This window comes from Budorcas taxicolor, chromosome 11 (assembly GCF_023091745.1).
Source record: "Budorcas taxicolor isolate Tak-1 chromosome 11, Takin1.1, whole genome shotgun sequence".
NCBI lineage: Eukaryota > Metazoa > Chordata > Mammalia > Artiodactyla > Bovidae > Budorcas > Budorcas taxicolor.
Window position 1 is genome coordinate 71,818,202 of NC_068920.1, and position 27,501 is coordinate 71,845,702.

Consider the following 27,501-nt stretch of genomic DNA (forward strand, 5'->3'; position numbering starts at 1 on the left):
CATGGACTGCAGCACACCAGGCTTCCCTGTACTTTACCAACTCCCAGAGCTTGCTCAAACTCATGTCCATTAAGTCAGTGATGCCGTCCAACCATCTTGTCCTCCATCATCCCTTTCTCCTCCTGCCTTCAATCTTTCCCAGAATCAGGGTCTTTTCTAATGAGTCAGCTCTTCACATCAGGTAGCCAAGGTATTGGAGCTTTAGCTTCAGGATCAGTCATTCCAGTGAATATTCAGGATTGATTTCCTTTAGGATTGACTGGTTTGATCTCCTTGCAGTCCAAAGTACTTTCAAGAGTCTTCTCCAACACCACAGTTTAAAAGCATCAATTCTTTAGCCCTCAGGCTTCTTTATGGTCCAACTCTCACATCCATACAAGACTACTGGAAAAACCATAGCTTTGACTAGACAGACCTTTGTTGGCAAAGTAATGTCTCTGCTTTTTAATACACTATGTGGGTTTGTCATAGCTTTTCTTCCAAGGAGCACGTGTCCTTTAATTTCATGGCTGCAGTCACTATCTGCAGTGATTTTGGAGCCCAAGAAAATAAAGTCTGTCACTGTTTCCATTGTTTCCCCATCTGTTGGTTATGAAGTGATGGGACCAGATGCCATAATCTTGGTTTTTTGAATGTTGAGTTATATGCTAGCTTTTTCACTCTCCTCTTTTAGTTTTATGAAGAGGCAATTTAGTTCATCTTTGCTTTCTGCCATAAGGGTGATGTCATCTGTGTATCTGAGGTTATTGATATTTCTCCTGGCAGTGTTGCATCTAGCTTTTGCTTTATCTAGCCTGGCATGCTGTACTCTGCACATAAGTTAAATAAGCAGGGTGACAGTATACATCCTTGACATACTCCTTTCCCAATTTGGAACCATTGTTCCATGTCTAGTTCTAACTGTGTTGGGTTTTGACCCAGATAAGGTGGTCGTATTCCTATCCCTTTAAGAATTTTCCACAGTTTGTTGTGATCCACACAGTCAAAGGCTTTAGCATAATCAATGAAGCAGAAGTAGATGTTTTCCTGGAATTCTCTTTCTTTTTCTATGATCCAGTGGATATTGGCAGTTTGATCTCTGGTTCTTCTGTCTCTAGCTTTATTGATTAATGTATCAATTTGAAACCAAAGAGGTGATGTTGTTACTGAATGTGCTGCAATACTTTCTCCTTTTTCTTGGTAGTTTCTTTAGTATTTATAAATGTTAAATGTTTACATATCTAATTTATATTTTTCTTATTTAAAAATTTCTCCCATTGCTTATATGAGTCCAAGGACTTTATCTGGCATTTTAACCATTATATGCTTGCATCATATTAAAATCTGTCATATTTTAAAGTATTTTTTAATGTTTCTGCCTATTTGAAACTAAAAAAGTCTCTTACCTATTTTATGGCTTGATTTTTACACAGTTATATTATTACTACCACCTGTTCTTTTTTTATTACTACCACCTGTTCTTAATGTCATTTAGGGTATGATTAAACAATCTCATTTTAATTTTTTGCCATACTATATCCATTGTCCTAGGATCATTTTTTAAATGTCTTACTATCTTCCATTTTATGGTGTGCTGTTATTAATACATAAAAATTATACAAAGATAACATGATTAATAAAAGATAGAAAATATTGATTATTGATAGTAATGAAATTGGCCATGATCCCTGGCATAATTATTATCTGTCTTATATGTAAATTTGAAGTGACTTTTTTCTATGTATGAATACATGATAATGCAATATATATTTTAAATAAAACATGCTATATTTTTCACTTAATAGGTAATGAATTTGTGTAAATTTTAAAGTGCATTTATATAACATTCCACCTCAGGGATGTAACATTTTAAAGATTAATTCACTTAATAAGCGTTTTAAAAAAAGTTTTTTTAAGCTGTTATTAACATTGTAGTAAGTATTCTACCAACTTAACCTTGGGAAATTGATAATTCTTAGGATAAATTCTTAGATGTGAATGTAGTGAAGTCTGTGTATTGCTGGGGCTCTGGTTGTATATTGCTAATTTGCTTTACAGAAACACTGAACCATTTAGCACACTAAGCATCATCTATTAGAATTCCCACTTCGCTATTCCTTTTATTCCACAGAAAGTTATTTTTAAAAACAAAAAAGTCATTCCCAATCTAGTAATATCAGAAATTATATCTTAATTTAATATTTTTCTTTAATACTGATGGTAAAAATCTCTTCACATGCTTTTTATTCATATATCTTCTTATAATTTCCTGTTGATATGTATAACCTTTATTTCGTATTATAGTCATTTTATTTTATATTTATTAGTAACACATGGATGTTAATTTTTAACATTAACTTTAATCTGAATGTTATTCTCTAGTCTGATATATATTAATAGATTGTATTATCTGATTGTAAATATTTTCTTAGTTTCATGTGTCTCTGACCTTTGGTGTCCTTTTTTATGGCTTTACAAAAGTTTAAAATTTTTTATGCAGTTACATTTATTGATCTTTACCTTTATTATTTATGTTTTCCTTATTCCAAAGAAATATAATTATTTGTCTATATTTAATTTTAGTATTTCAATAGTTACTTTTTCAACGTATAATTCACAAACTAATAGTTTATTTTAATATTGAGTGTGAGGTTGGACTCTAATTATTGTAAAACAACTCATCAGTGTGTGTGTGTGTGTGTGTGTGTGTGTGTGTGTGTACACGCCAATGACAGTATTGTGATGATCTGTTGTTTTATTCAGCTTGGTTTGCCATAATAAAATATATAGATTGGGTAGCTTCAACAGCAGAAATTTAGTTTGCCACTGTTCTAGAGGCTGAAAGTCTGAGATTAGCATGCCTTCATGGTTGGTTTCTGGTCAGGGATCTCTTTTGGGGTTGCAGATGATCACATTCTCATTGCGTCTTCACATGGCCTTTCCTCAGCATATATTCCACTGTCTTTTAAAAGGACCCTAGTCTCATCAGATTAGGACCTCACCCTTATGACCTCATTTGACTTTATCTCTTCAGGGCCTTTTCTCTTTGGAGAAGGCTACACTGGTGCTATGACTTCAGTATATGAATTTTGTGGGGAACAGTGTTCAGTTCATTAACATCTGTCCTTTCCCAATATATGTTGAAGACCACCTTAATCATATATAATAATATCTTATATATATACTAAGATCTACTTCTGAGCTCTGATTCCTGCTCACTCCCTTCCTTCTCTCTGTATGTCTTTTAAGAAAAAGCTTTATTTATTAACACTTTTGGCCATATTGGGTCTTCACTGCTGCATGCAGAGTTTCTCTAATTGCCGTGAACAGGGGCTATTTGTTGCGGTGCTTGGGTTTCTCATTGTGGTGGCTTCTTTTGTTGTGGCTCATGGGCTCTAGATGAGTGAGGTTCAGGAGTTGTGGCACATGGACTTAGTTGCTCCACGGCGTGTGTGAATGTACCGAACTAGGGACTGAACCTGAGGACCCTGCATTGGCAGGTGGATTCTTAGCCACTGGACCACCAGGGAAGCCCCTCTCTGTATGTCTTGAATCAGTATATTATTATTATTTGATTACTACATCTGATATAATATGCCTTAATTTCTTTTTTTTTTTGGTAATAATATTCTTTCGTCATTTTTCATGCCAAGTTCCTGTACATTTTTACTACATTGGTAAATTATATATTCCAGTTCAGTCAGAAGTTTAGATATTATGTATTCCAGATTGCAGTTTACACTGTACTGCAAACAGCATTATGCCTAGTGCAGCTGTAATAATGAAAGTATCACAGAGTGTTGTACAGATATGAAATGTAAACTTAAACTCTGAAAAATTCATGGAAATTAGGGATAAGCAAGGAGAAAGTTTTACCATAATGTAGTATACATATATATATATATATATCTGATTTAATAACATATATTCATAGAGATTTTATATGTATTCATTAGCCTAGTGTAAGCTTCATTCATTTATATATTAAAAGCCAACCATTGACTACTTCCTCTTAAATTCTGGGCATACAACGGTGAATAAAACAGTCAAATTCCTCCTCACATGCTGCATATATTCTAGTAGGAGAAGAGAGACCTTAAATACATAAATATAAATATTAAGATGTCACATCAAATACTGATAAATTCCATGAAGGATAATAAAACTAAGCAAGGATAATTGGGATTTCTAGAGAAGAAATATTGGGGAAAGTATCTTATTTTGTGTGTGATAGGATGGGAAGTTCTTTCTTTTATTTAAATATAAATTTATTTATTTTAATTGGAGGTTAATTACTTTACAATATTGTATTGTTTTTGCCATACATCAACATGAATCCACCACAGGTATACATGTGTTCCCCATCCTGAACCCCCCTCCCTCCTCCCTCCCCATACCCTCTGGGTACGTATCCCTCTGGGTCGTCTCAGTGCACCAGCCCCAAGCATCCAGTATCATGCATCGAACCTGGACTGGCGATTTGTTTCATATATGATATTATACATGTTTCCATGCCATTCTCCCAAATCATCCCACCCTCTCCCTCTCCCACAGAGTCCAAAAGACTGGTCTATACATCTCTGTCTCTTTTGCTGTCTCGCCAAATCATCCCACCCTCTCCCTCTCCAACAGAGTCCAAAAGACTGGTCTATACATCTGTGTCTCTTTTGCTGTCTCGCATACAGGGTTATCGTTACCATCTTTCTAAATTCTTTCTTACAAGGGCATTTTTGAGCAAAGACATGAAGAACTAAGGGCTTTGATATAGTATGCTTTAATTTTTTTTAGGGCATATATATCTTATAATATACTCTTTTAAAATACAGTGTTTATCTCATTGTTCTTCTAGACTAATTCAAGAATTGCTTTGTTGTATCCCTTTTACCTCTTCAGTTCAGTTCAGTTCAGTCGCTCAGTCGTGTCCGACTCTCTGCAGCCCCATGAATCGCAGCACGCCAGGCCTCCCTGTCCATCACCAGCTCCCGGAGTTCACTCAGATTCATGTTCATCGAGTCACTGATGCCATCCAGCCATCTCATCCTCTGTCGTCCCCTTCTCCTCCTGCCCCCAATCCCTCCCAGCATCAAAGTCTTTTCCAATGAGTCAACTCTTTGCATGAGGTGGCCAAAGAACTGGAGTATCAGCTTTAGCATCATTCCTTCCAAAGAAATCCCCAGGACTGATCTCCTTCAGAATGGACTGGTTGGATCTCCTTGCAGTCCAAAGGACTCTCAAGAGTCTTCTCCAACACCACAGTTCAAAAGCATCAATTCTTCGGCGCTCAGCCTTCTTCACAGTCCAACTCTCACATCCATACATGACTACTGGAAAAACCATAGCCTAGACTAGACGGACCTTAGTCGGCAAAGTAATGTCTCTGCTTTTCAATATGCTATCTAGGTTGGTCATAATTTTTCTTCCAAGGAGTAAGCGTCTTTTAATTTCATGGCTGCAGTCACCATCTGCAGTGATTCTGGAGCCCCAAAAAATAAAGTCAGCCACTGTTTCCACTGTTTCCCCATCTATTTGCCATGAAGTGATGGGACCAGATGCCATGATCTTCGTTTTCTGAATGCTGAGCTTAAAGCCAACTTTTTCACCCTCCTCTTTCACTTTCATCAAGAGGCTTTTCAGTTCCTCTTCACTTTCTGCCATAAGGGTGGTGTCATCTGCATGTCTGAGGTTATTGATATTTCTCCCAGCAATCTTGATTCCAGCTTGTGTTTCTTCCACCTCCCCCAAAACTGAATCATAGTATTATTATGCAGTAAATTTGCACATTTAAATGGAGGTAATTGACCTATTTCAGTATCTGGTATTTTTTCACTGGGAATGTTTGTGTTTATCTCACCTATTTGCTTTTATGTCTTTTGGTAGACTATTTTATGTATTCCTGTCTAAGTCCTAATTTTGGTATTTTATGGTTTATTTCAGGTACTATTTTAAAGAAGATTTGTATCAAACTCATATTTGTTAACCAGTATTACTGTCATTCTAAGGGAGAGAAGTCCTTGATTTTGTTTATTTTATATCTATTTCTCTAATTTCACCAATTTTGTTTTTCCTGGGAAAAGCTATGTTTCTTATAGAAAACTTAGATTTCTTCCAATTTTTTTTTTTGGTAAAGCAGTGGTTCTTCACTTTTTGTGTATGACTGATACATTTGAGACTATGGCAAGTCTTTAAAACTCTCTCAGCAAGAAAATACACTGTTTTCTTCATCATACAGTCGTATTTATTATCATTAAGAATAGGACACACTGCAAGTGTGCTGATGAAAGTGTATATCTATGGAAAATTAATTTAATGGAATTTTCACCGGTGGATCTACTGTATATTCTTTTGAACTGAAGGAAAAATGACACAACTACTTTTAAAGAACAGTTCAGCATCAGTCTACAGAGGCATAAAGAAATTAGTGGTCTCTTAGGGCTGAAAGTGGGTATGAGGAATAAGCAGGTGATAGCTTAAGGGGCACAGGGCTTCTCTTTGAGGCGATGAAAGTGTTGTAAAATTGATTATGGTTATATTTGTACCTGTCTGCAAAGATATATTTTTTAATGTAAAAAAACCCATTGAATTATATACTTTAAATGGGTGGTATTGGAATTTTATTTCAACATAAGCATTAAAATATAACTCAGCATTACATGCATTTACCCACTGAACCATATTTATCCATTATGAGATAGTGTAGTTGATGCCACATATACCAGTTCCATCCTATGATACTATTTACTGCATTATATTTTCAGCAAGAAAGACAGATAGACAACCTAAACATCAAAACAAATCTCAAAGGGAAACATTTTATCTGAGTGGTTATTTTTTTATAAGAATTATAACTTTCTGTCACTAACTAAAACTCTTCATACTTTCTAATTGAATTATCAATCTTTGCATAAATTAGAAACATTTTGAAAGGTATATTATTCTCAGTGCTGATTTCAAGAAAAATCTTATACAATCCATTTCACGTAGACTTCAAATTTAGCAGTACCTATGTATTAAAATAATACAGAGTTCGTATAAGCAATGGTTTCATATTAGATCTGTTAATATAATTGCTAGCCTGACTGCTAGTAAAATGATAGGCAGATCATCTGATAATACTGGAAAAATACTTTTTTATAATTTAAATTATGGGACAATGTAATCTATAGGCAAAAATCATCATGTTTTATAGCTATTAAACATTAGACATCTTTTCTCATTATGTGATAGGCAGACAAGAGTGTGTACTGTGATAGTGGTTTGATACTCACCCACAGCCATATTCACCCACCCACACACCCATTTTTGAATCAGAGGGTATACTGAGAATATGTGTCATTCAGCTCCCCTAACCAAATTGACATTGAAATAAAATGTAAGGAAAACTAAAAGGAAAAACAGTTCAAAGTGTACCTCTATAGGCTAGAAAATTTGAAAAATTTCTCTGAACTTAGAAAATCAGATGGAATCAGAATAATGACTCAGCCTGAGGAAAGAAAATATTGGATTCAGTATGAAGTAGAAGGTTTTGTGGCAACCCACTCCAGTACTCTTGCCTGGAAAATCCCATGGATGGAGGAGCCTGGTAGGCTGTAATCCATGGGGTCACTAGGAGTCGGACACGACTGAGCGACTTCACTTTGACTTTCCACTTTCATGCACTGGAGAAGGAAATGGCAACCTACTCCAGTGTTCTTGCCCGGAGAATCCCAGGGATGGGAGAGCCTGATGAGCTGCCCTCTATGGGGTTGCACAGAGTCAGACATGACTGAAGCGACTTAGCATCAGCAGTAGCAGCAGCAGCAACAGAGGGTTTTGTTAAAGCAGGAAGTGTTCCAAATGGAATCTAGGAACACTCTAAATTCAGTCAACAAATATCATGAGCAGGAATGAGGCTGGGAGAAATCTTGGTGGAAATACTTTAGAGATCTGCCTTATATGCAGAATACATCCTGCAAAATGCTGAGCTGGATAAATCACAAGCTGGAATCAAGACTGCTTGGAGAAGTATCAGGAACCTCATATATGCAGATGATACCACTCCAGTGATAGAAAGTGAAGAGGAACTAAAGAGCCTCCTGATGAAGGTGAAAGAAGAGAGTGAAAAAGGTGGCTTAAAATTCAACATTCAAAAAACTAAGATCATGGCAGCCAGTCCCATCACTTCACGGCAAATAGATGGGAAAATAATGGAAACAGTGACAGATTTCATTTTCTTGGGCTCCAAAATCACTGCGGACAGTGACTGTAGCCATGAAATTAAAAGGTGCTTGTTCCTTGGAAGAAAAGCTATGACAAACCTAGCTGCTGCTGCTGCTGCTAAGTCGCTTCAGTCGTGTCTGACTCTGTGCGACCCCATAGATGGCAGCCCACCTGGCTTCCCTGTCCCTAGGACTCTCAGGCAAGAACACTGGAGTGGGTTGCCATTTCCTTCTCCAATGCGTGAAAGTGAAAAGTGAAAGTGAAGTCGCTCAGTCGTGACCGACTCTTAGCAACCCCATGGACTGCAGCCTACCAGGCTCCTCCATCCATGGGATTTTCCAGGCAGAAATACTGGAGTGGGGTGCCATTGCCTGCTCCGTGACAAACCTGTATTAAAAAGCAGAGACATTACTTTGCTGACAAAGGTCCATACAGTCAACACTGTGGTTTTTCCGGTAGTCACGTATGGATGTGAGAGTTGGACCATAAAAAAGACTGAGCACCGAAGAACTGTTGCTTTTAAAATGTGGTTCTGGAGATAACTCTTGAAAGTCCCTTGGACAGCAAGGAGATCAAACCAGTCAATCATAAAGGAAATCAGCCCTGACTGTTCTTTGGAAGGACTGATGCTGAAGCACCAATGTTTTGGCCACCTGATGCGAAGAGCTGACTCATTTGAAAAGACCCTGATGCTGGGGAACACTGAGCAGGGGGAGAAGGGGGTGATAGAGGATGAGATGGTTGGATCCATCATAGACTAAATGGACATGAGTTTGAGCAAACTTTGGGAGATAGTGAAGGACAGGGAAGCTTGAAGTGCTGCAGTCCATGGGCTCGCAAAGAGTTGGACAAGACTGAGTGAGTGAACAACAATATTTACATGATATAGAAGACAATAATCAAAATGAATAGCTATTCTTTAGCAAAAACAAGTAATTCATGGACTAGGAGAAAAATTTATAAAATAACAATCATTTCTCATTTTAGGAATATAGGAGGCTAGATTATTCATAGCAACTCTTCGGCTTGAAACAACTAAAAGTACTGCTTTATGTATATGCGTCATATAAGACATTAAGTCTTAGAGTGCTTAGTAAGGTTATTAAGGAATTAATCAGGCCTAATCCAGGGGAAATTGAGAGTCCAGAATTTCAGAGTGATATGCTGAAATACATAAGCTGCCTTTCCCTTGAGGTTGCTTGTTAGTCCAGACAATTTGTACTCAGATTTTATAATCTCTTGGGCCTACCTGAGATAGAGTCTAGTATGGTGCCCTCCCCACATTAAGCTGGAGAAAACTATTCCTTTCAGGTTAAGAATGCATCTGAAGTAAGTGATAAGCAGTCGCGGTTCTTCCTTCAAAGAGATCTTCAGGTTTGGGGAGTTTTATCTTCAACTGTTATCTTACATAAATTCTCAGAGAACTGAAAAGGAAAATACTAACTCATTTTATGAGTTGTATGAGGTGTGAGTAATCTTGCTAATGAAGCCAGAGAAGGATAGCATAACTCATAAGCTCATAAATATACAGGCTCATTCATAAATATAGTTGTATTTAGTGTTGTAAAGATAAAAATATAAATAAATTAGAAAATAAACCTTTGAAAAGAAAAAGCAAAATTGTCATTTTTGCCAATGATATGTTTTAGTACATTGAAAATCCAAAGGAATTTACAGATATACACAATGGAGTATTACTCAGCCGTTAAAAAGAATTCATTTGAATCAGTTCTGATGAGATGGATGAAACTGGAGCCGATTATACAGAGTGAAGTAAGCCAGAAAGAAAAACACCAATACAGTATACTAACACATATATATGGAATTTAGAAAGATGGCAATGACGACCCTGTATGCAAGACAGGAAAAAAGACGCAGCTGTGTATAATGGACTTTTGGACTCAGAGGGAGAGGGAGAGGGAGAGGGTGGGATGATTTGGGAGAATGGCATTCTATCATGTATACTATCATGTAAGAATTGAATCGCTAGTCTATGTCTGATGCAGGATACAGCATGCTTGGGGCTGGTGCATGGGGATGACCCACAGAGATGTTATGGGGAGGGAGGTGGGAGGGGGGTTCATGTTTGGGAACACATGTAAGAATTAAAGATTTTAAAATTAAAAAATAAAATAAAATAAATAAAATAAATAAAATATATTGCAGTATAAAAAAAATAAATAAAATAAACTACCCCCACCAAAAAAAAAAAAAAGAAAAATTATTATAATAAATGGAAGAGCTTAGCATATTCTCTGTTGCAAAATTAATTGTCACTTTATATCCAGGAATAAAATTTGAAAAATTAAAAATTTTAAAAGATAAAAATTGTTACAATAACATACATTTTAAAAGTAGTAGAAATATACCTAACATAATATGTCAAGACCTACATGGAGAAAATTCAAAAATATTTTTGAGAGATGGAAAGGAATTAAAGAAGACCTAAATAAAACTGAGAGTAATAGCATGTTCAGTGATTGGAAGAGTTATTATTGTAGATACCTGCTGTCTTAAAATTTATCTATAAATTTAATTCAATGCCAATTAAAATCTCCATAATCTTATTTTTGGAAAGATGAGTACCTTTGCAATTTGATTTATAATATTTTTAAGCCAGTACAAAAGCAAAGAATAGCTAAGAGACTCCTTAAGACTGAAGGCAGGTGGTTTTTCTCTACCAACTATGAAGACTCAATTTAAAAATCTTACTAAATGAATATCAGACACTCTGGTACTGTCATTGGATAGATAATGGAACAGAATATAGACCTTAAAAAAAATTTGATATTTATCAAAGACTGTTGCTGGTCAGTGGGTAGAGAACAGACTTTTCAATGAATAATACTAGAACAATTGATTATCAGTATGGGGGAGATAATTATACCAAAAAAAGTTTCAGGTTGATAAAATACCAAAATGTGAAATGTAAGACCATAAATTTTCTACAAGATAGTGTAAGAGAATATCTTTCTGGTTTAGGATATGGAAGGAATTCCTAACTAAAATACAAAAGAGACACTAACCATAAAGATTCATACATTAGCCTACATTAAAACTAAGAAAAAAACAAAAAAAATTAAAGATAGTAGATAAAATAAGACATATGGTGAGAAATGATATCTTCAACAGAATATCAGCAAAGAACTAACAAAATATATAAAAATTTGCACTATACATCATCACAACAGAGACAAACATCTCAGTAGAAATAACAAGCAAAAGATTTAGTTATTTCATTAAGGAAAGAATTCACTTGGCTGAGAAACATGTGCTCAACTTCAGTGCATTGGTGAAAGGCAGATAAAAACAAAACGAGATAGCATGTAAAAATTAGTAATACAAATGTTGATAAAGACATGAATCATTCAGAACTCTTAGATACTACTAAGAGAATAAGTTTAAATTGATAAAACCCTTTAAAAAAATAGCATAATCTTCTAAATAGATGATCCTCATTAACCACAAATTCTTTCACTAACTATATTCCCTTGAGAAACTTGCCCCAATGCACCATAGTACACATGCAAGAATATTCATTCCAGCATTGTTCACTTTTCAAAATTAGAAATGACTTAAATGTCAATGGTTGGATGGCATCAGCGACTCAATGGACGTGAGTACAGGTGAGCTCTGGGAGGTGGTGAAGGACAGGGAAACCTGGTGTGGTGCAGTCCATGTGGTTGCCAAGAGTCGGACACCACTGAGCATCTGGACAACAAAATGTCCATTGATAATAAAATGAACAATCTGAGTTAAACTCATAGCATGGAATATTATACAGCATGAAAATGCCCACCCTGCAGCTATATACAGTAGCGTAGATGAATTTCACAAGTATAATGTTGAATTATAAAAGCAGGACAGAAAATTATACATACAGATTTTTCTCCATTTACATAATGTTGAAAAAATATTGAGTAAGGCTGAATATTTAGATGATTACAAAACAATGAAATTAAGAGAACGAACTGACAAGCCACAAATCGGGAGAAAATCTTTGCAAAACACATTCCTGATAAAGGCCTGGTACTGAAAATATATACAGAACTCTAAACACTCAGCAGTAAGAAAACAACACAATTAAAAAATTGGCAAAAGTTCACCACAGAAAATACTCAAATTATCAAGAAAGCATGTAAAAAGATGCTTAACAACATACGTCATCAGTTCAGTTCAGTTCAGTCGCTCAGTCGTGTCCAACTCTTTATGACCCAAGGACCACAGCACACCAGGCCTCCCTGTCCATCACGAACTCCTGGAGTTTACCCAAACTCATGTCCATCGAGTCGATGATGCCATCCAACCATCTCATCCTCTGTTGTCCCCTTCTCCTCCTGCCCTCAATCTTTCCCGTCATCAGGGTCTTTTCAAATGAGTCAGCTCTTCACATCAGGTGGCCAAAGTACTGGAGTTTCAGCTTCAACATCAGTCCTTCCAATGAACACCCAGGACTGGTCTCCTTTAGGATGGACTCTCAAGAGTCTTCACCAACAACACAGTTCAAAAGCATCAATTCTTCTGTGCTCAGCTTTCTTTATAGTCCAACTCTCACATCCATACATGACCACTGGAAAAACCATAGCCTTGACTAGATGGACCTTTGTTGGCAAAGTGATGTCTTTGCTTTTTAATATGCTGTTTAGGTTGGTCATAACTTTCCTTCTAAGGAGTATGCGTCTTTTAATTTCATGGCTGCAGTCATCATCTACAGTGATTTTGGAGCCCAAAAAAATAGAGTCAGTCACTGTTTCCACTGTTTCCCATCTTTTTGCCATGAAACGATGGGACTGGATGCCGTGATCTTCGTTTTCTGAATGTTGAGCTTTAAGCCAACTTTTTCACTCTCCTCTTTCACTCATCAAGAGGCTCTTTAGTTCTTCTTCACTTTCTGCCATGAGGGTGGTGTCATCTGCCTATCTGAGGTTATTGATATTTCTCCTGGCAATCTTGCTTCCAGCTTGTGCTTCCTCCAGCCCAGAGTTTCTCATGATGTACTCTGCATGTAAGTTAAATAAGCAGGGTGACAATCTACAGCCTTGATGTGTTCCTTTCCCGATTTGGAACCCATCTGTTGTTCCATGTCCAGTTCTAACTGTTGCTTCCTGACCTGCATACAGATTTCTCAAGAGGCAGGTCAGCTGGTCTGGTATTCCCATCTCCTTTAGAATTTTACACAGTTTATTGTGATCCACACAGTTAAAGGCTTTGGCATATTCAATAAAGCAGAGATAGATGTTTTTCTGGAACTCTCTTGCTTTTTTGATGATCCAGCAAATGTTGGCAATTTGATCTCTGGTTCCTCTGCCTTTTCTAAATCCAGCTTGAACATCTGGAAGTTCATGGTTCATGTATTGCTGAAGCCTGGCTTGAAGAATTTTGAGCATTACTTTACTAGTGTGTGAGATGAGTGCAATTGTGCGGTAGTTTGAGCATTCTTTGGCATTGCCTTTCTTTGGGATTGGAATGAAAACTGACCTTTTCCAGTCCTGTGGCCACTGCTGAGTTTCCCACATTTGCTGGCATATTGAGTGCAGCACTTTCACAGCATCATCTTTCAGGATTTGAAATAGCTCCACTGGAATTCCATCACCTCCACTAACTTTGTTCATAGTGATGCTTTCTAAGGCCCACTTGACTTCACATTCCAGGATGTCTGGCTCTAGGTGAGTGATCATACCATTGTGATTATCTGGGTCGTGAAGATCTTTTTTGTACAGTTCTTCTGTGTATTCTTGCCACCTCTTCTTAATATCTTCTGCTTCTGTTAGGTCCATACCATTTCTGTCCTTTATCAAGCCCATCTTTGCATGAAATGTTTCCTTGGTATCTCTAATTTTCTTGAAGAGATCTCTAGTCTGTCCCATTCTGTTCTTTTCCTCTATTTTCTTTGCATTGATCACTGAGGAAGGCTTTCTTATCTCTCCTTGCTGTTCTTTGGAACTCTACATTCAAATGGGTACATCTTTCCTTCTCTCCTTTGCTCTTCACTTCTCTGCTTTTCACAGCTATTCATCAGGCCTGCTCAGACAGTCATTCTTCTTTTTTGCATTTCTTTTTCCTGGGAATCGTCTTGATCCCTGTCTCCTGTACAGTGTCATGGACCTCTGTCCATAGTTCATCAGGCACTCTGTCTACCAGATCTAGTCCCTTAAATCTATTTCTCACTTCCACTGTATAATCATAAGGGATTTGATTTAGGTCATACCTGAATGGTCTAGCAGTTTTCCCTACTTTCTTCAATTTAAGTCTGAATTTGGCAATAAGGAGTTCATGATCTGAGCCACAGTCAGCCCCTGGTCTTGTTTTCGCTGACTGTATAGAGCTTCTCCATCTTTGGCTGCAAAGAATATAATCAGTCTGATTTCGGTGTTGGCCATATGGTGATATCCATGTGTAAAGTCTTCTCTTGTTTTGTTGGAAGAGGGTGTTTGCTATGACCAGTGCATTCTCTTGGCAAAACTCTATTGTCATATGTCATATGTCATCAGGGAATTGCAAATTAAAACAGCAGTGAACTACCACCACATGCCCAGTATAATGACTATAATGCTGAAAGCACCAAATTCTGGAGAGAATGTGGACAACTGGTACTCTCATTGCTGATGGGAATGGAGAATGGTACAGCCAGCTTAGAAGAGAATTTGGAAGTTTATAGAAAATGCAACATAGATATAAGATGCAGCAAGTAGGTATGCAGTATAGGTATTTGCCAAATGTGTTGAAAACATATGTTAACACAAAAACCTGCCCACTAGTGTTTATAACAGCTTATTCCAAATAGCCAAAACCTGGAAGTAACCAAGATGTCCTTTAATAGGTGAATGGATGAACTCTAGTACATCCTTATAATTGAATATTACTCAATGGCAAATGAAAGATATAATCTGTTAACCCACAAAAAGACATGGAGGAAGCTAAGTGCATATTGCTAAGTGAAAGTACCCAAACTGAGAAGGCTACATATTCATATAATTCCAATTATATGATATTCTTGACAAGGCAAAATTAAGGGGGCAATAAAAAGATAAGGGTCGCTAGGATTTGGGAGAAGGCTTGAGGGATAAATAAGAGGAAGATAGAGAATTTCTAGGGCAGGCAGTGAAACTATTCTGTATGATATTGTAATGGTGGAATACATCATTATGCTTATGTTAAAACCCATAGATTATATAACACAGAGAGTAAACTCTAAGTAAGCTATAGAATTTAGTTAACAATAATAATGTGAATAATGTGTCAGTATTGGTTCACCAACTGTACCAAATGTCACCACACTAAGGGAAAATGTTATAATAAGGGAACCTGTGCATGAGTGTCTGTATGAAGGGGTATATGGGAAACTCTGTACTTCCTGTTCAATTTATCTCTAAATGCAAAACTGCTCTAAAAAATAAGATCTATTAAGCTAAAAACTACAAAGAAAAAAGAATGAAAGAAAGATATATAATGATTATAATAAACATCATGATAATGTTTTCCTGAGTGGAAAGGAAAGAAGTTGTTTTTGAGTTTCTGATATGCTGGTGCTGATCAGTTATGTTTGCCTGGTAAAATTACATGTATAGGTTTTATTTATTATTTTCTTTATGTATACTACATTCAGTTATACAACATGTAAGAAGGAGGAAAAGGAAGGAAGGAAGCCATAGAAGGATAGAAATCAAAGATTAATGTTGTTTTCTTGAGATTTATGACTACTGTAATAGAGAAATTTAATTCTAAGATTGAATAGATAAAAGTGAATATCATTCTGTGATCAAGAAGACAGAGTCAAATATATAACCCCAATATAGAGCAGAGACAGAAAGAGGAGGAAAATATGAATGAAAAGTTAAGAAACACGGATAATTGATGTAGATTTTGGTTGTATTTAGTGGAGATTTAGAAGTAAAATATAGTCACAAAGGAGGGACCTTAATAATTAAATGAACGAGGGAAATTTCCCTGCAGTAGAAAACGACTAGATTATTACAGCTCAAAGGATGCATCTTTTTGTCAGGCAGAGTAAAGGAGGCAGGCAGTTTTCTCATGTCTGAAATTGTGTATTTTAGTTTGAGTGCAAAAGAAAGACATTTCCAAACACATGAGGATGCAAAGTTTACTTTTCACCCATCCTATCTTGATACTGATGTCTTAGCAAAAATGAAAAAAAATTTCAAAATACAAGATGGGGTGAGAATAAATAAAATGCGTGCAAAATATGAGAGTAAAACTCATAGATAAATTTAAATAACTGATCAGTTGTTTGTAAGTGAAAGTTGCTCAGTTGTGTCTGACTTTGCAACCCCATGGACTGTACAGCCCATGGAATTCTCCAGGCCAGAATACTGGACTGGGTAACCTTTCCCTTCTCCAGGGGATCTTCCCAACCCAGGAATAGAACCGGGGTCTCCTGCATTGCATGCAGATTCTTTACCAACTGAGCTTTCAGGGAAGCCCGTTGTTTCTAAAGTTTAATGCTATTAAGAATCCCTACAAGAGGAGTGGCTTAATGTTGAAAACATTTTTAAAATGACACTACAGATTATTTCAAGTAAACAGTGGACAGAAATTATCAGTTCAGTTCAGTTCAGTTCAGTCGCTCAGTTGTGTCCGACTCTTTGCAACCCCATGAATCACAGCATGCCCGGCATCCCTGTCCATCACCAACTCCCAGAGTTTGCCCAAACTCTTGTCCATCGAGTCAGTGATGCCATCCAGCCACCTCATCCTCTGATAGAAAGTATATATTGTTATTAATAACCAGTATAAGCTAATTTGAAAAAACTAATCCAATGAAAAACATGAAAGGATACAAAAAAGAAAGAATAAATCATCGAAAATAGAAAACTTAAAATTAGATGGCTAGAATAGGTCCAAATATGTCAGTATTCATGAGAAACATCACCGGTAGAAAGTATTATAGTTTGGTTACTAAGAGAAATTTCTGCATTAAGATTATATAGAAAGCTTAAAAATGAAGAATGGGGAGCAGAAAGGGCAATATTCTTCAAGAACACTGGATTGAAGTTAAAGATTGTTAAACGGGAGAAGAGAGCAATATTTTGTTCTGATAATATTTTTAACCCATCAAAAAGACAGTAGCCCATTTACCGGAAAAAGCAAGCATTAGTATGTATATAAACAAAAACTGATAGTGGTAGGACGAGAAAGAGAGGCCACACCACTTTGGGAGAATTCAACATGCCTTCTTTTGGAATTGAGTTAAGTAGAGAGCAAGTAACCAAATTATACTTAAGAGAATTTGAATATCAAAAGTCACTGAAAAATAGTGACATAATACGTCTTTGTAAAGAAGATGCCTTCCAAGTCGTTTCAGTTTTCAGATTTGTTAAGAGATTATACATTGAATTTATTTGTAAATTTTATTTTCTTCTATATTATATTTATTTTTTGTATGCCTTGCATTGCTGTTTCTTTTTGCTGTTTAATTGGACTTACCTGTGATTTGTCTGTCCTACTGATTTTATGTTTAACTTGCGTTTTTGATTTCATGGATCAAATCTTTCATGTCTTCTCTGTGTCATTAATGTCTGCTTTTTATTTTATCAATTTTGTTCTCTCATTTATGGTCTATTTTTATTTTTGGCCTGCTTCATGTGTTGAATTCTTAGTTTATTATAAGTCTTTTATGTTTTCTAATGTTAACATATATTTTTTAAATGGCATTAGCTGTATTCTATAAGTTTTAATATGAACTTTTTTTTTTTACTGTTTGTTTTAAAATAATCTGCAGTATCAGCTTTGATTTCTTCTTTAACCAGATAGTTATTTAGAAGTGTGTTTTTAAATTTCCAAAAGTTAAAAATGTAGATCATGGATTATTGGAGTCTTTATACTCACTTTCCCCTGACTGTATCTGGTGTTACCTTAAACCAGGAAGGCTTTCCAGAGAGCCTGCACCAGGTGAAGCATTAAGTAATTGAATAAATCAAAAGTTAGTTTTGTTTTTAATAAATATGTTTTTCCTCATTGTTTTTTATTTCCTTTAGTCTTACTGCTCTGATCCAAACCTCGTGTTAGATTTGAAGAACCTCATTGTGCTTTTTGCTGACACACTTCAGGTTTGTGGCTTATGTTTATGTAGACTTAACCTAGATGAGAGTGTTTCATCAGCTCTATATCCTTTGATTGTCTATCTAAGCTTGAGTAAGTACCTTTTTCTTTTTAGTTGTGTTTCTTCTTTTCCTTGAGCTAGATAATTTTTATCTCTTTGTAGCATTTCCTGGTCATCACCTTGTCTATTATGTTCTCATAATTTGTTCTCATCCCCCCTTTTTTTTCCTCAAAGCAAATCGATTAAATGACTCACTACATTAGTTCTTAAACTATTTTCTTACCTACTATTTTGAATAATGATTATTGATATGAACCACATATCATATTCAATATAATAACATTAGAAGTGGTTAAGATTGGTAGCATTCTCATTTTCTGACCCTACTCTTAAAAGTTGCCAAGAGTTACAGAAGGAGTTATAGGGAAAACTTCATTGACAGTTATATCCAATATATATTAATTCTAATGTTCATCTTTTTATTTTTTTCTGACTGGCTCAAATATTTTGGTATATATTTTAATTATTGAGGATAAACACTAGATATTAGGTAGGAATGGAAGATTCTTGTATCATGGTTTTATTTAAATTGTTGTCCAAAGAACAAAATTATCTTTCAGTGCCTAATCTCTCTCATGTTGTTTAAAAAACATCACCTTAAGGTGGGAGGGGGGTTCATGTTTGGGAATGCATGTACACCCGTGGTGGATTCATGTCAATGTATGGCAAAACCAATACAGTATTGTAAAGTAAAATAAAGTAAAAATAAAAATAAAATAAAAACAGCCCCCCCCCAAAAAAATCACCTTAAAAAATGAAGCTTTTTTCTTATTTTGTTTCAGGTATATGGTTTTCCTGTAAATCAGCTTTTTGACATGTTATTAGAAATCAGAGACCAGTATAGTGAAACTTTGCTAAAGAAGTGGTCAGGTATTTTCAGGTGAGAAATTATCTATAGTTGTGTGTGTGGGGGCATGCATGTTTGTACACTCGTCTTTATAAATACGGGTTTTCAGGTATAATAAGCAACAAGTGTATGTGGCTTATTTTTTTCTAGGTCTGATTCCAGTTATGACTGGGAATTCAATTAAGTAGTAATGGTATCCCAAATAAAGTTCCCAAGACATTCAAACTCTGGATATTAGTACATACTATGCGAGGAGTCCCCAAATCCCCAGATTTGTTTCATTGAATAAATGGCAAATACCTTGGTTCACACCAACCAGATCACCTTGTGTCATCTTAATTTGATTTTTGATTTTCTCTTTGGGAATCATGCCTAATCTATGTCTTGCTTGTAGGATAGTGGATTTTGAACCCTTTTAATAATTTAGCTTTTTTAGAACTTTTTTGAAGACTCACTCATGTTATTCCTCATTTTCTTTATTCTCCATATCCAAAGAAGAGATCTATTACAATCTAATATTTGAAGCATATTATTTAAATAGTTACTGCAACATGCATACAACAATAAGAAGATTATTGTATTACACCTCCTCTTACAAATATTTCCTTGGACATGTTTTCCTCACACATAACTCATGTCAACTCACTTGTTTCTTCATTTAAAGTGATCTTTCTGCTTACTGCAGGACCACTTCCCTAGGTCATCTTACTTTGTTTTCAAGTTCTTATAGCTTTAAGGTATTACATTGTCCCATTAATCTTACTCTTCACATTTTATAAACATATAGCTGATAATTATGTAGTGTAACTCATTAGTATATTAATATAAATATTTGTATTTATAAAAAATCCTGTTTGTTAATGATATAATTTTCTTTAGGGGAGATTGTCTTTGAAAATTAGTACCATGATATATCCAAGTGCATCTGATCTGAAACCTTCAGTAAATTTCTTTTTTGATTTTGGTAGTATGGCCTCTGCTCTGGAGAATTCCTAGCCTAGTTAAGGACACAGAACCTTTGGATGAAGAAAAAGTCATTCTTAATGAAGCAGTAGATGAAGTACATGAACATAGTTTGATAAAATAGAAAATCTAGCCTAGAATTAAAGAAAAGTATTTTTTTTTAAGAAAGCATATAAAACCTCTTTGCCTTTTCCAGAGCTCACATTTTTTGTTGTTGTTGCTGCTTCTCATTTGCCTTTAAGGCTTCAACATGTTGCCTTGAAATTTTCTGTCTGAGCTGTAAATCTCAAATACTATGAGGTCATCTTTATATTTGTGTTCTATTTGTTTTAGAATGCAATTTTCCTTTTGTGTTTTTTTTTAAGATGTCCTTACCTAAGGCCAAATAGCTGTACTGTAAAAAGAATAGATTAGAGACTAAGAAATGTTTATTATGAAAGTTATTTGTGATCACTCTACTGATGAACCCACCTGTCTTTCCTTTTTTATTTTATCCCTCCCTCCTTTCCTTTCTTTTATTTTCTTTATAGAAACATACTTGATTCTGACAACTACAGTCCTATACCAGTAACAAGTGAAGAGATGTATAAAAAGGTGATAGGACAGTTCCCTTTCCAAGATACAGAGCTGGAAAAGGTAAGGAACACTAAAATAAACTTCTCTGATTTGCCATTCTCTTAAAGCTTTCTTTGTATCAGTCTCATTAAAGGCATAATTGCTAACTCAGTGAGTTAGGAATCTAAAACAGCTTCAAAGGATGATTTTTCGGCTTAGAGGAGCAGAAGTTCCTGTTTGGGGAATCAGTCAGTAAATGGCTTTGGGGTATTGTCACCTCTGAAGTGTTCAGGAGATTTCTGGCAGTGTTTCCTTTTGACTTACACATTGAAATATTTGCTTTTCTTATACTCTGAGGACATTTTATCCCCAAAATATACAGTAAAATTTACCTTGCTATATATATAATTGTATTGGTTTTGACTGTGCTTTGTGGTGGATGTACTACCACAACAATGTTGCAGAACAGTTTCATGATTCCTCCAAATTCCCTCATGCTATACCTTCTTAATCAATGACTCCTCAACCCCTAGCTTTTGGCAACCAACTTTCGTTGCTATCCATCTACTTTTTTACCTTTTCTGAAAGGCCTTTTAAATGGAGTTATATAGTGTGTAACCATTTGAGATTGGCTTCTTTCACTGAAGATAATGCTTTTGAGACTCATCTAAGTTGCACATATCAATAACTCATTCCTTTTTATTGCTGAGTATGTATCAGAATTTGTTTATTGGGTTTTACAGGATGTTAGAATCGTTTACTTAATTTAATCTTATTCTTTTTAGTATTAGAAAACTGTCACAAATATGTTTTTAAAATGTAGAGTTGTTAAGGCAGTTCCTAGTGTGCAAGAAAATCTCTTTTGCATTTTAATTAGTTAGTAGGTATTTTCAATGTATGGTGATTTGTAACTTTCATTGATTCTTGCTTTTACAGCAACCATTCCCAAAAAAGTTTCCATTTTCTGAATTTGTGCCAAAAGTTTACAACCAAATTAAAGAATTTATCTACGCCTGTCTGAAGTTTTCAGAAGATCTTCATCTAAGGTACAGTATGAAATAATGGAGGTGCAGTAGATACTGAGATATACATAAATATTCTGGAATACTTTTGATGTTCCCTTCAGTTCCAAGTTTGAAAGTCTTAGTATTAGCCTTGTATGGTATGCCACTGCCCTATTTATATGGTCAGGTAAAAAAAAGGGAAGTTGGAAACTCTTGAATAATTTCTTTTTATATTACTTACTTTATTCTCTACTGTTTCCTTTACGGATTTGCATTTCTAGTGAGAGTTAAATTAGAAAAGAGTAGTATAATATTCTTGTTTTTACATTATATTGATGAAATGTTAAGGCCAGTAGAGGAGTGGCATGTGAAATTCTTGCTGTGATCTTGCTATCCAATGGACTCTCAAGAGCCTTCTCCAGCATCACAGTTTGAAAGCATCAATTCTTGGGCACTAAGCAGTCTTTATGATCCAGTTCTCACATCTGTACATGACACTGGAAAAACAATAGCTTTGAGTATGCAGACCTTTATCAGCAAAATGATGTCTCTGCTTTTTTAATACACTGTCATGTGAGGTTTGTCATAGCTTTCTTTCTTGACTCTGGTTCCTTCACTTTCTGCCTTTAGAGTGGTATCATCTTCATATCTGAGATTGTTGGTATTTCTCCTGGTAGTTTTGATTCCAGTTTGTGATTCATCCACCCTGGCATTTTGTATGATGTACTTTGCATATAAATTAAATAAGCAGGGTTTTTGTTTTTTTAATGGTATGGATGGGAAAACAGTGGAAACAGTGGCTGACTTTATTTTTCTGGGCTCCAAAATCACTGCAGATGGTAACTACAGCCATGAAATTAAAAGATGTAAGCAGGGTTTTTGTTTTTTTAATGGTATGGATGGGAAAACAGTGGAAACAGTGGCTGACTTTATTTTTCTGGGCTCCAAAATCACTGCAGATGATAATTGCAGCCATGAAATTAAAAGATGCTTACTCCTTGGAAATAAAGTTAGGACCAACCTAGACAGCATATTAAAAAGCAGAGACATTACTTTGCCATCAAAGGTTCGTCTAGTTAAGGCTATGGTTTTTCCCGTGGTCATGTATGGATGTGAGAGTTGGACTATAAGCTGAGCACTGAAGAATTGATGCTTTTGAACTGTGGTGTTGGAGAAGAGTCTTGAGAGTCCCTTGGACTGCAAGGAGATCCAACCAGTCCATCCTAAAGGAGATCAGTCCTGAGTGTTCATTGGAAGGACTGATGTTGAAGCTGAAACTCCAATACTTTGGCCACCTGATGCGAAGAGCTGACTCATTTGAAAAGACCTGATGCTGGGAAAGATTGAGGGCAATGGGGAAGGGGACAACAGAGGATGAGATGGTTGGATGGCATCACTGACTCGATGGACTTGGGTCTGGGTGGCCTCTGGGAGTTGGTGATGGACTTGGAGGCCTGGCGTGCTGTGGTTCACGGGGTCACAAAGAGTCGGACTCGACTGAGCGACTGAGCTGAATAGGTCTCTCATGCTTTCTTTATAGTTTTTCTCTTTGTTCCTCTTTCTGTTTTTAAATGGCCTGTTTTCCAATGCCCTGATTCTTTCTTCTGCATTATTTAGTCTGCTGTTGATGCTCTAAGTATTTTTTAATTCTTTTATTGTATACTTCAACTCCAGAATTTGACTTGGGTTCTTTTTTTATAGTTTCTATATCTTTATTAAACTTCTCATTTTATTTGTGCATTGTATTCCAGATTTCATTTTGTTGTCTCTCTGTGTTCTCTTGCATATTATTGAGCTTAATACGATATTTCAAATTCTTTTTAGGGCAATTTGTATGTCTCAGTTTCTTTGGGATTTATTAGTGGAACTCATGTTTATTTTCTTTGGTGGTGTCAGGTTGTTTGATTCTTTTTGGTCCACGTAGCTTTGTATTGTTGACTCTGCCTTTGTGCTTCTCTGGGGACATGGAGATATATGTCTCCCCTAGGCCACAGGGTAGCAGGACTATTTCTGTACCATGCCTGAAAGGGCCTGGAGCCAAATCACAGGTCTACTTTGGGGTTTCACAATTAGAATGACTGATAGATTGTGGCTCTGCAACTGCACTGGGGAATTCATCTGGGGGTGCTTTGGGGGTTTCCTTCTGGTGGGTTCCTGGAAAAGTAGGGTTTCTCTTAGATCATACTTGGGAGTGGCTGAAGCCAGATTGCACAGCCACTTCAAGATCCACAGTGAGACTGAGGTCACTGGGCCTATCTCTAGGGGTACATATAGGCATGTCTCCTGTTGGATCGCTGGCAGGCACAACTGCCTCCCGTCCATGGGTAAAGTGGGCTAAAGCCAGGTTGTGCGGGCACATTAAACTCTGTAGTCAATTTTGATATTGGCGGCCCTTCCTCCAGGTGCATGGAAGGTTATTGCTCCAGCAGGTCTCTGAGTAGGCAGGAGTGTTCCTGGTCTGTGGCTATGAATATATGGGGCAATGTTACAGGGATTTTTTTAGTATTTGCAGTCAGACAAAGGTTGGAGAATTTGCCTAGATTCATGAATGAGCATGTTTCTGCCAAGTCATAGGCAGGCAGGGTTTGCAGCTAATAGGAGCTGGAGTTGGGTCATGGAACAATTCAGTTTACAGCTGGAACTGAGGTTGGTGGACCTATTATCCAAAGCACAGGTTTGCATGACTCTTCCTGGGTTGTTTTTCAACTGGTGATGGTGGCAAGGTCAAATAGGCCATGTCCATAGGCTGTCAAGGGTCAGGGTCTGTTCCTGGGTCTGTAGCTAGGACTAAGTTAGCAGGTATGCCACATGAGTGAGTTTATGCTTGCCTTCTAAAAGCAACCCTCCTTGGTCTTGGATGCTACCAGAGTTTTACAGTCTTCTTTCTTCAATCCAAAGTTTCACAAAAGTACTTTTGTCTCTGCTTGCCTGCCAAATTATTGTTGCTGAGAAGGGATATGAATGCAGGACTTCCTATTCTGCTATTTCCAATGTCATTCCTCTGCTTTTAATTGGTCTTACAGAAAATTGCTTGTGTACATGAAAAATAATGATAGTGTCTGGTAAAGAAATGTAACTATAAAAGTAAATATATGATAGTAATAGGACAAAGAATATGAGAGAGGAATTTGATTTACTATTTAAGGATTTTACATTATGCATGAAGTAATATGATCTAGAACAACCACTGAAAAAATGGTCAAAACCATGAAAAAAGTAAAAGTAATAAGCCAGTAATGAAAATGAAAAGGAATCATAGAAAGAATACTCAATCCAGAAACAACCAACTAAAGAATTAAATGGGCTATAGAACAGGTGGAACAAATAGAGATCAACTAAGAAAATGGTAAATTTAAATCCAGTTACAATAGTGTTCCATGTATATTTGAATAAAATCTGTATCTTTAGTTGTTGAATGTTGTATTCTCTAAATGACAACTGGATTAAATTTGTTAATATTAATATTATTGTACAATTTTCTGTATCCTTTCTTTTTTAAGTCTGCTTTTTTGTCAATTACTGACGAGTGTTAAACTATCCAAATATGATTGTAGATGTGTCTATTTCTCTTTTGAGATCTCTCAAGTTTGCTTCATTTATTTGAATATATCTTTTTAAGGTTATGCACAGTTTGTATTATGATATCTTCTTGTTGTATTCATCTTTTAAATTTAATGAAATATCCTTCTTTGTGTTAAAAATTAAAGTAGTCTTTTTAAATGAATTTATTTTTTAATATAAATTTATGTATGTTAGTTGGAGGCTAATTACTTTGCAATATTATATTGGTTTTGCCATACATCAACATGAATCCACCATGGGTGTTCGCGTGTTCCCCATCCTGAACCTCCCTCCCCCCACCTCCCTCCCCATTCCATCCCTCTGGGTCATCTCAGAGCACCAGCCCCAAGCATCCTGTATCATACATCGAACCTGAACTGATGATTCGTTTCACATGCCATTCTCATACATGTTTCAATGCCATTCTCCCAAATCATCCCACCCTTGCCCTCTCCCCCAGAGTCCAAAAGACTGTTCTATACATATGTGTCTCTTTTGCTGTCTTGCATACTGGATTATCATTATCATCTTTCTAAATTCCATATATATGTGTTAGTATACTGTATTGGTGTTTTTCTTTCTGGCTTACTTCACTCTGTATAATCAGCTCCAGTTTTATCCATCTCATTAGAACTGATTCAAATGTATTCTTTTTAATGGCTGAGTAATACTCCATTATGCATATGTACCACAGCTTTCTTATTCATTCATCTGCTGATGGACATCTAGGTTGCTCCCATGTCCTGGCTATTATAAACAGTGCTGCGATGAACACTGGGGTACACGTGTCTCTTTCAATTCTGGTTTCCTGGGTGTATATGCCCAGCAGTGGGATTGCTGGGTTGTATGGCAGTTCTATTTCCAGTTTCTTAAGGAACCTCCACACTGTTCTCCATAGTGGCTGTACTAGTTTCAATTCCCACCAACAGTGTAAGAGGGTTCCCTTTTCTCCACACCCTCTTCAACATTTATTGCTTGTAGACTTTTGGATAGCAGCCATTCTGACTGGTGTGAAATGGTACCTCATTGTGGTTTTGATTTGCATTTCTCTGATAATGAGTGATGTTGAGCATCTTTTCATGTGTTTGTTAGCCATCTGTATGTCTTCTTTGGAGAAATGTCTGTTTAGTTCTTTGGCCCATTTTTTGATTGGGTCATTTATTTTTCTGGAGTTGAGCTGCAGGAGTTGCTTGTATGTTTTTGAGATTAATTCTTTGTCAGTTGCTTCATTTGCTATTATTTTCTCCCATTCAGAAGGCTGTCTTTTCAACTTGCTTATAGTTTCCTTTGTTGTACAGAAGCTTTTAATTTTAATTAGGTCCCATTTGTTTATTTTTGCTTTTATTTCCAATATTCTGGGAGGTGGGTCATAGAGGATCCTGCTGTGATTTATGTCGGAGAGTGTTTTGCCTATGTTCTCCTCTAGGAGTTTTATAGTTTCTGGTCTTACATTTAGATCTTTAATCCATTTTGAGTTTATTTTTGTGTATGGTGTTAGAAAGTGTTCTAGTTTCATTATTTTACAAGTGGTTGGCCAGTTTTCCCAGCACCACTTGTTAAAGAGATTGTCTTTTCTCCATTGTATACTCTTGCCTCCTTCATCAAAATTATCCTCAATGGTGAAAAATTGAAAGCATTTCTCCTAAAGTCAGGAACAAGACAAGGGTGTCCACTTTCACCACTACTATTCAACATAGTTTTGGAAGTTTTGGCCACAGCAGTCAGAGCAAAAAAAGAAATAAAAGGAATCCAAATTGGAAAAGAAGTAAAACTCTCACTGTTTGCAGATGACATGATTCTCTACATAAAAAACCCTAAAGATTCCACCAGAAAATTACCAGAGCTAATCAATGCATATAGTAAAGTTGCAAGATATAAAATCAACACACAGAAATCCCTTGCATTCCTATACACTAATAAAGAGAAAATAGAAAGAGAAATTAAGGAAACAATTCAATTCACCATTGCAACAAAAAGAATAAAATACTTAGGAATATATGTACCTAAAGAAACAAAAGACCTATATATAGAAAACTATAACACACTGGTGAAAGAAATTAAAGAGGACACTAATAGATGGAGAAATACACCGTGTTCATGGATCAGAAGGATCAATATAGTGAAAATCAGTATACTACCCAAAACAATCTATAGATTCAATGCAATCCCTATCAAGATACCAGCGGTATTTTTCACAGAGCTAGAACAAATAATTTCACAATTTGTATGAATATACAAAAAACCTCGAATAGCCAAAGCAATCTTGAGAAAGAAGA

General features: G+C 36.0%; 1 protein-coding gene across 1 annotated transcript in view; it reads left to right on the forward strand.

The window, feature by feature from the left end:
• EXOC6B (exocyst complex component 6B) overlaps nucleotides 1-27,501 on the forward strand; it is a 707,283-nt gene that overhangs the window by 378,569 nt on the left and 301,213 nt on the right. The window contains exons 12-15 of the mRNA XM_052647541.1: nucleotides 18,171-18,242; nucleotides 19,078-19,175; nucleotides 20,636-20,741; nucleotides 21,597-21,706. Of these exons, the coding sequence (XP_052503501.1) occupies nucleotides 18,171-18,242; nucleotides 19,078-19,175; nucleotides 20,636-20,741; nucleotides 21,597-21,706 (386 nt within the window). The remainder of the gene's footprint in view (nucleotides 1-18,170; nucleotides 18,243-19,077; nucleotides 19,176-20,635; nucleotides 20,742-21,596; nucleotides 21,707-27,501) is intronic.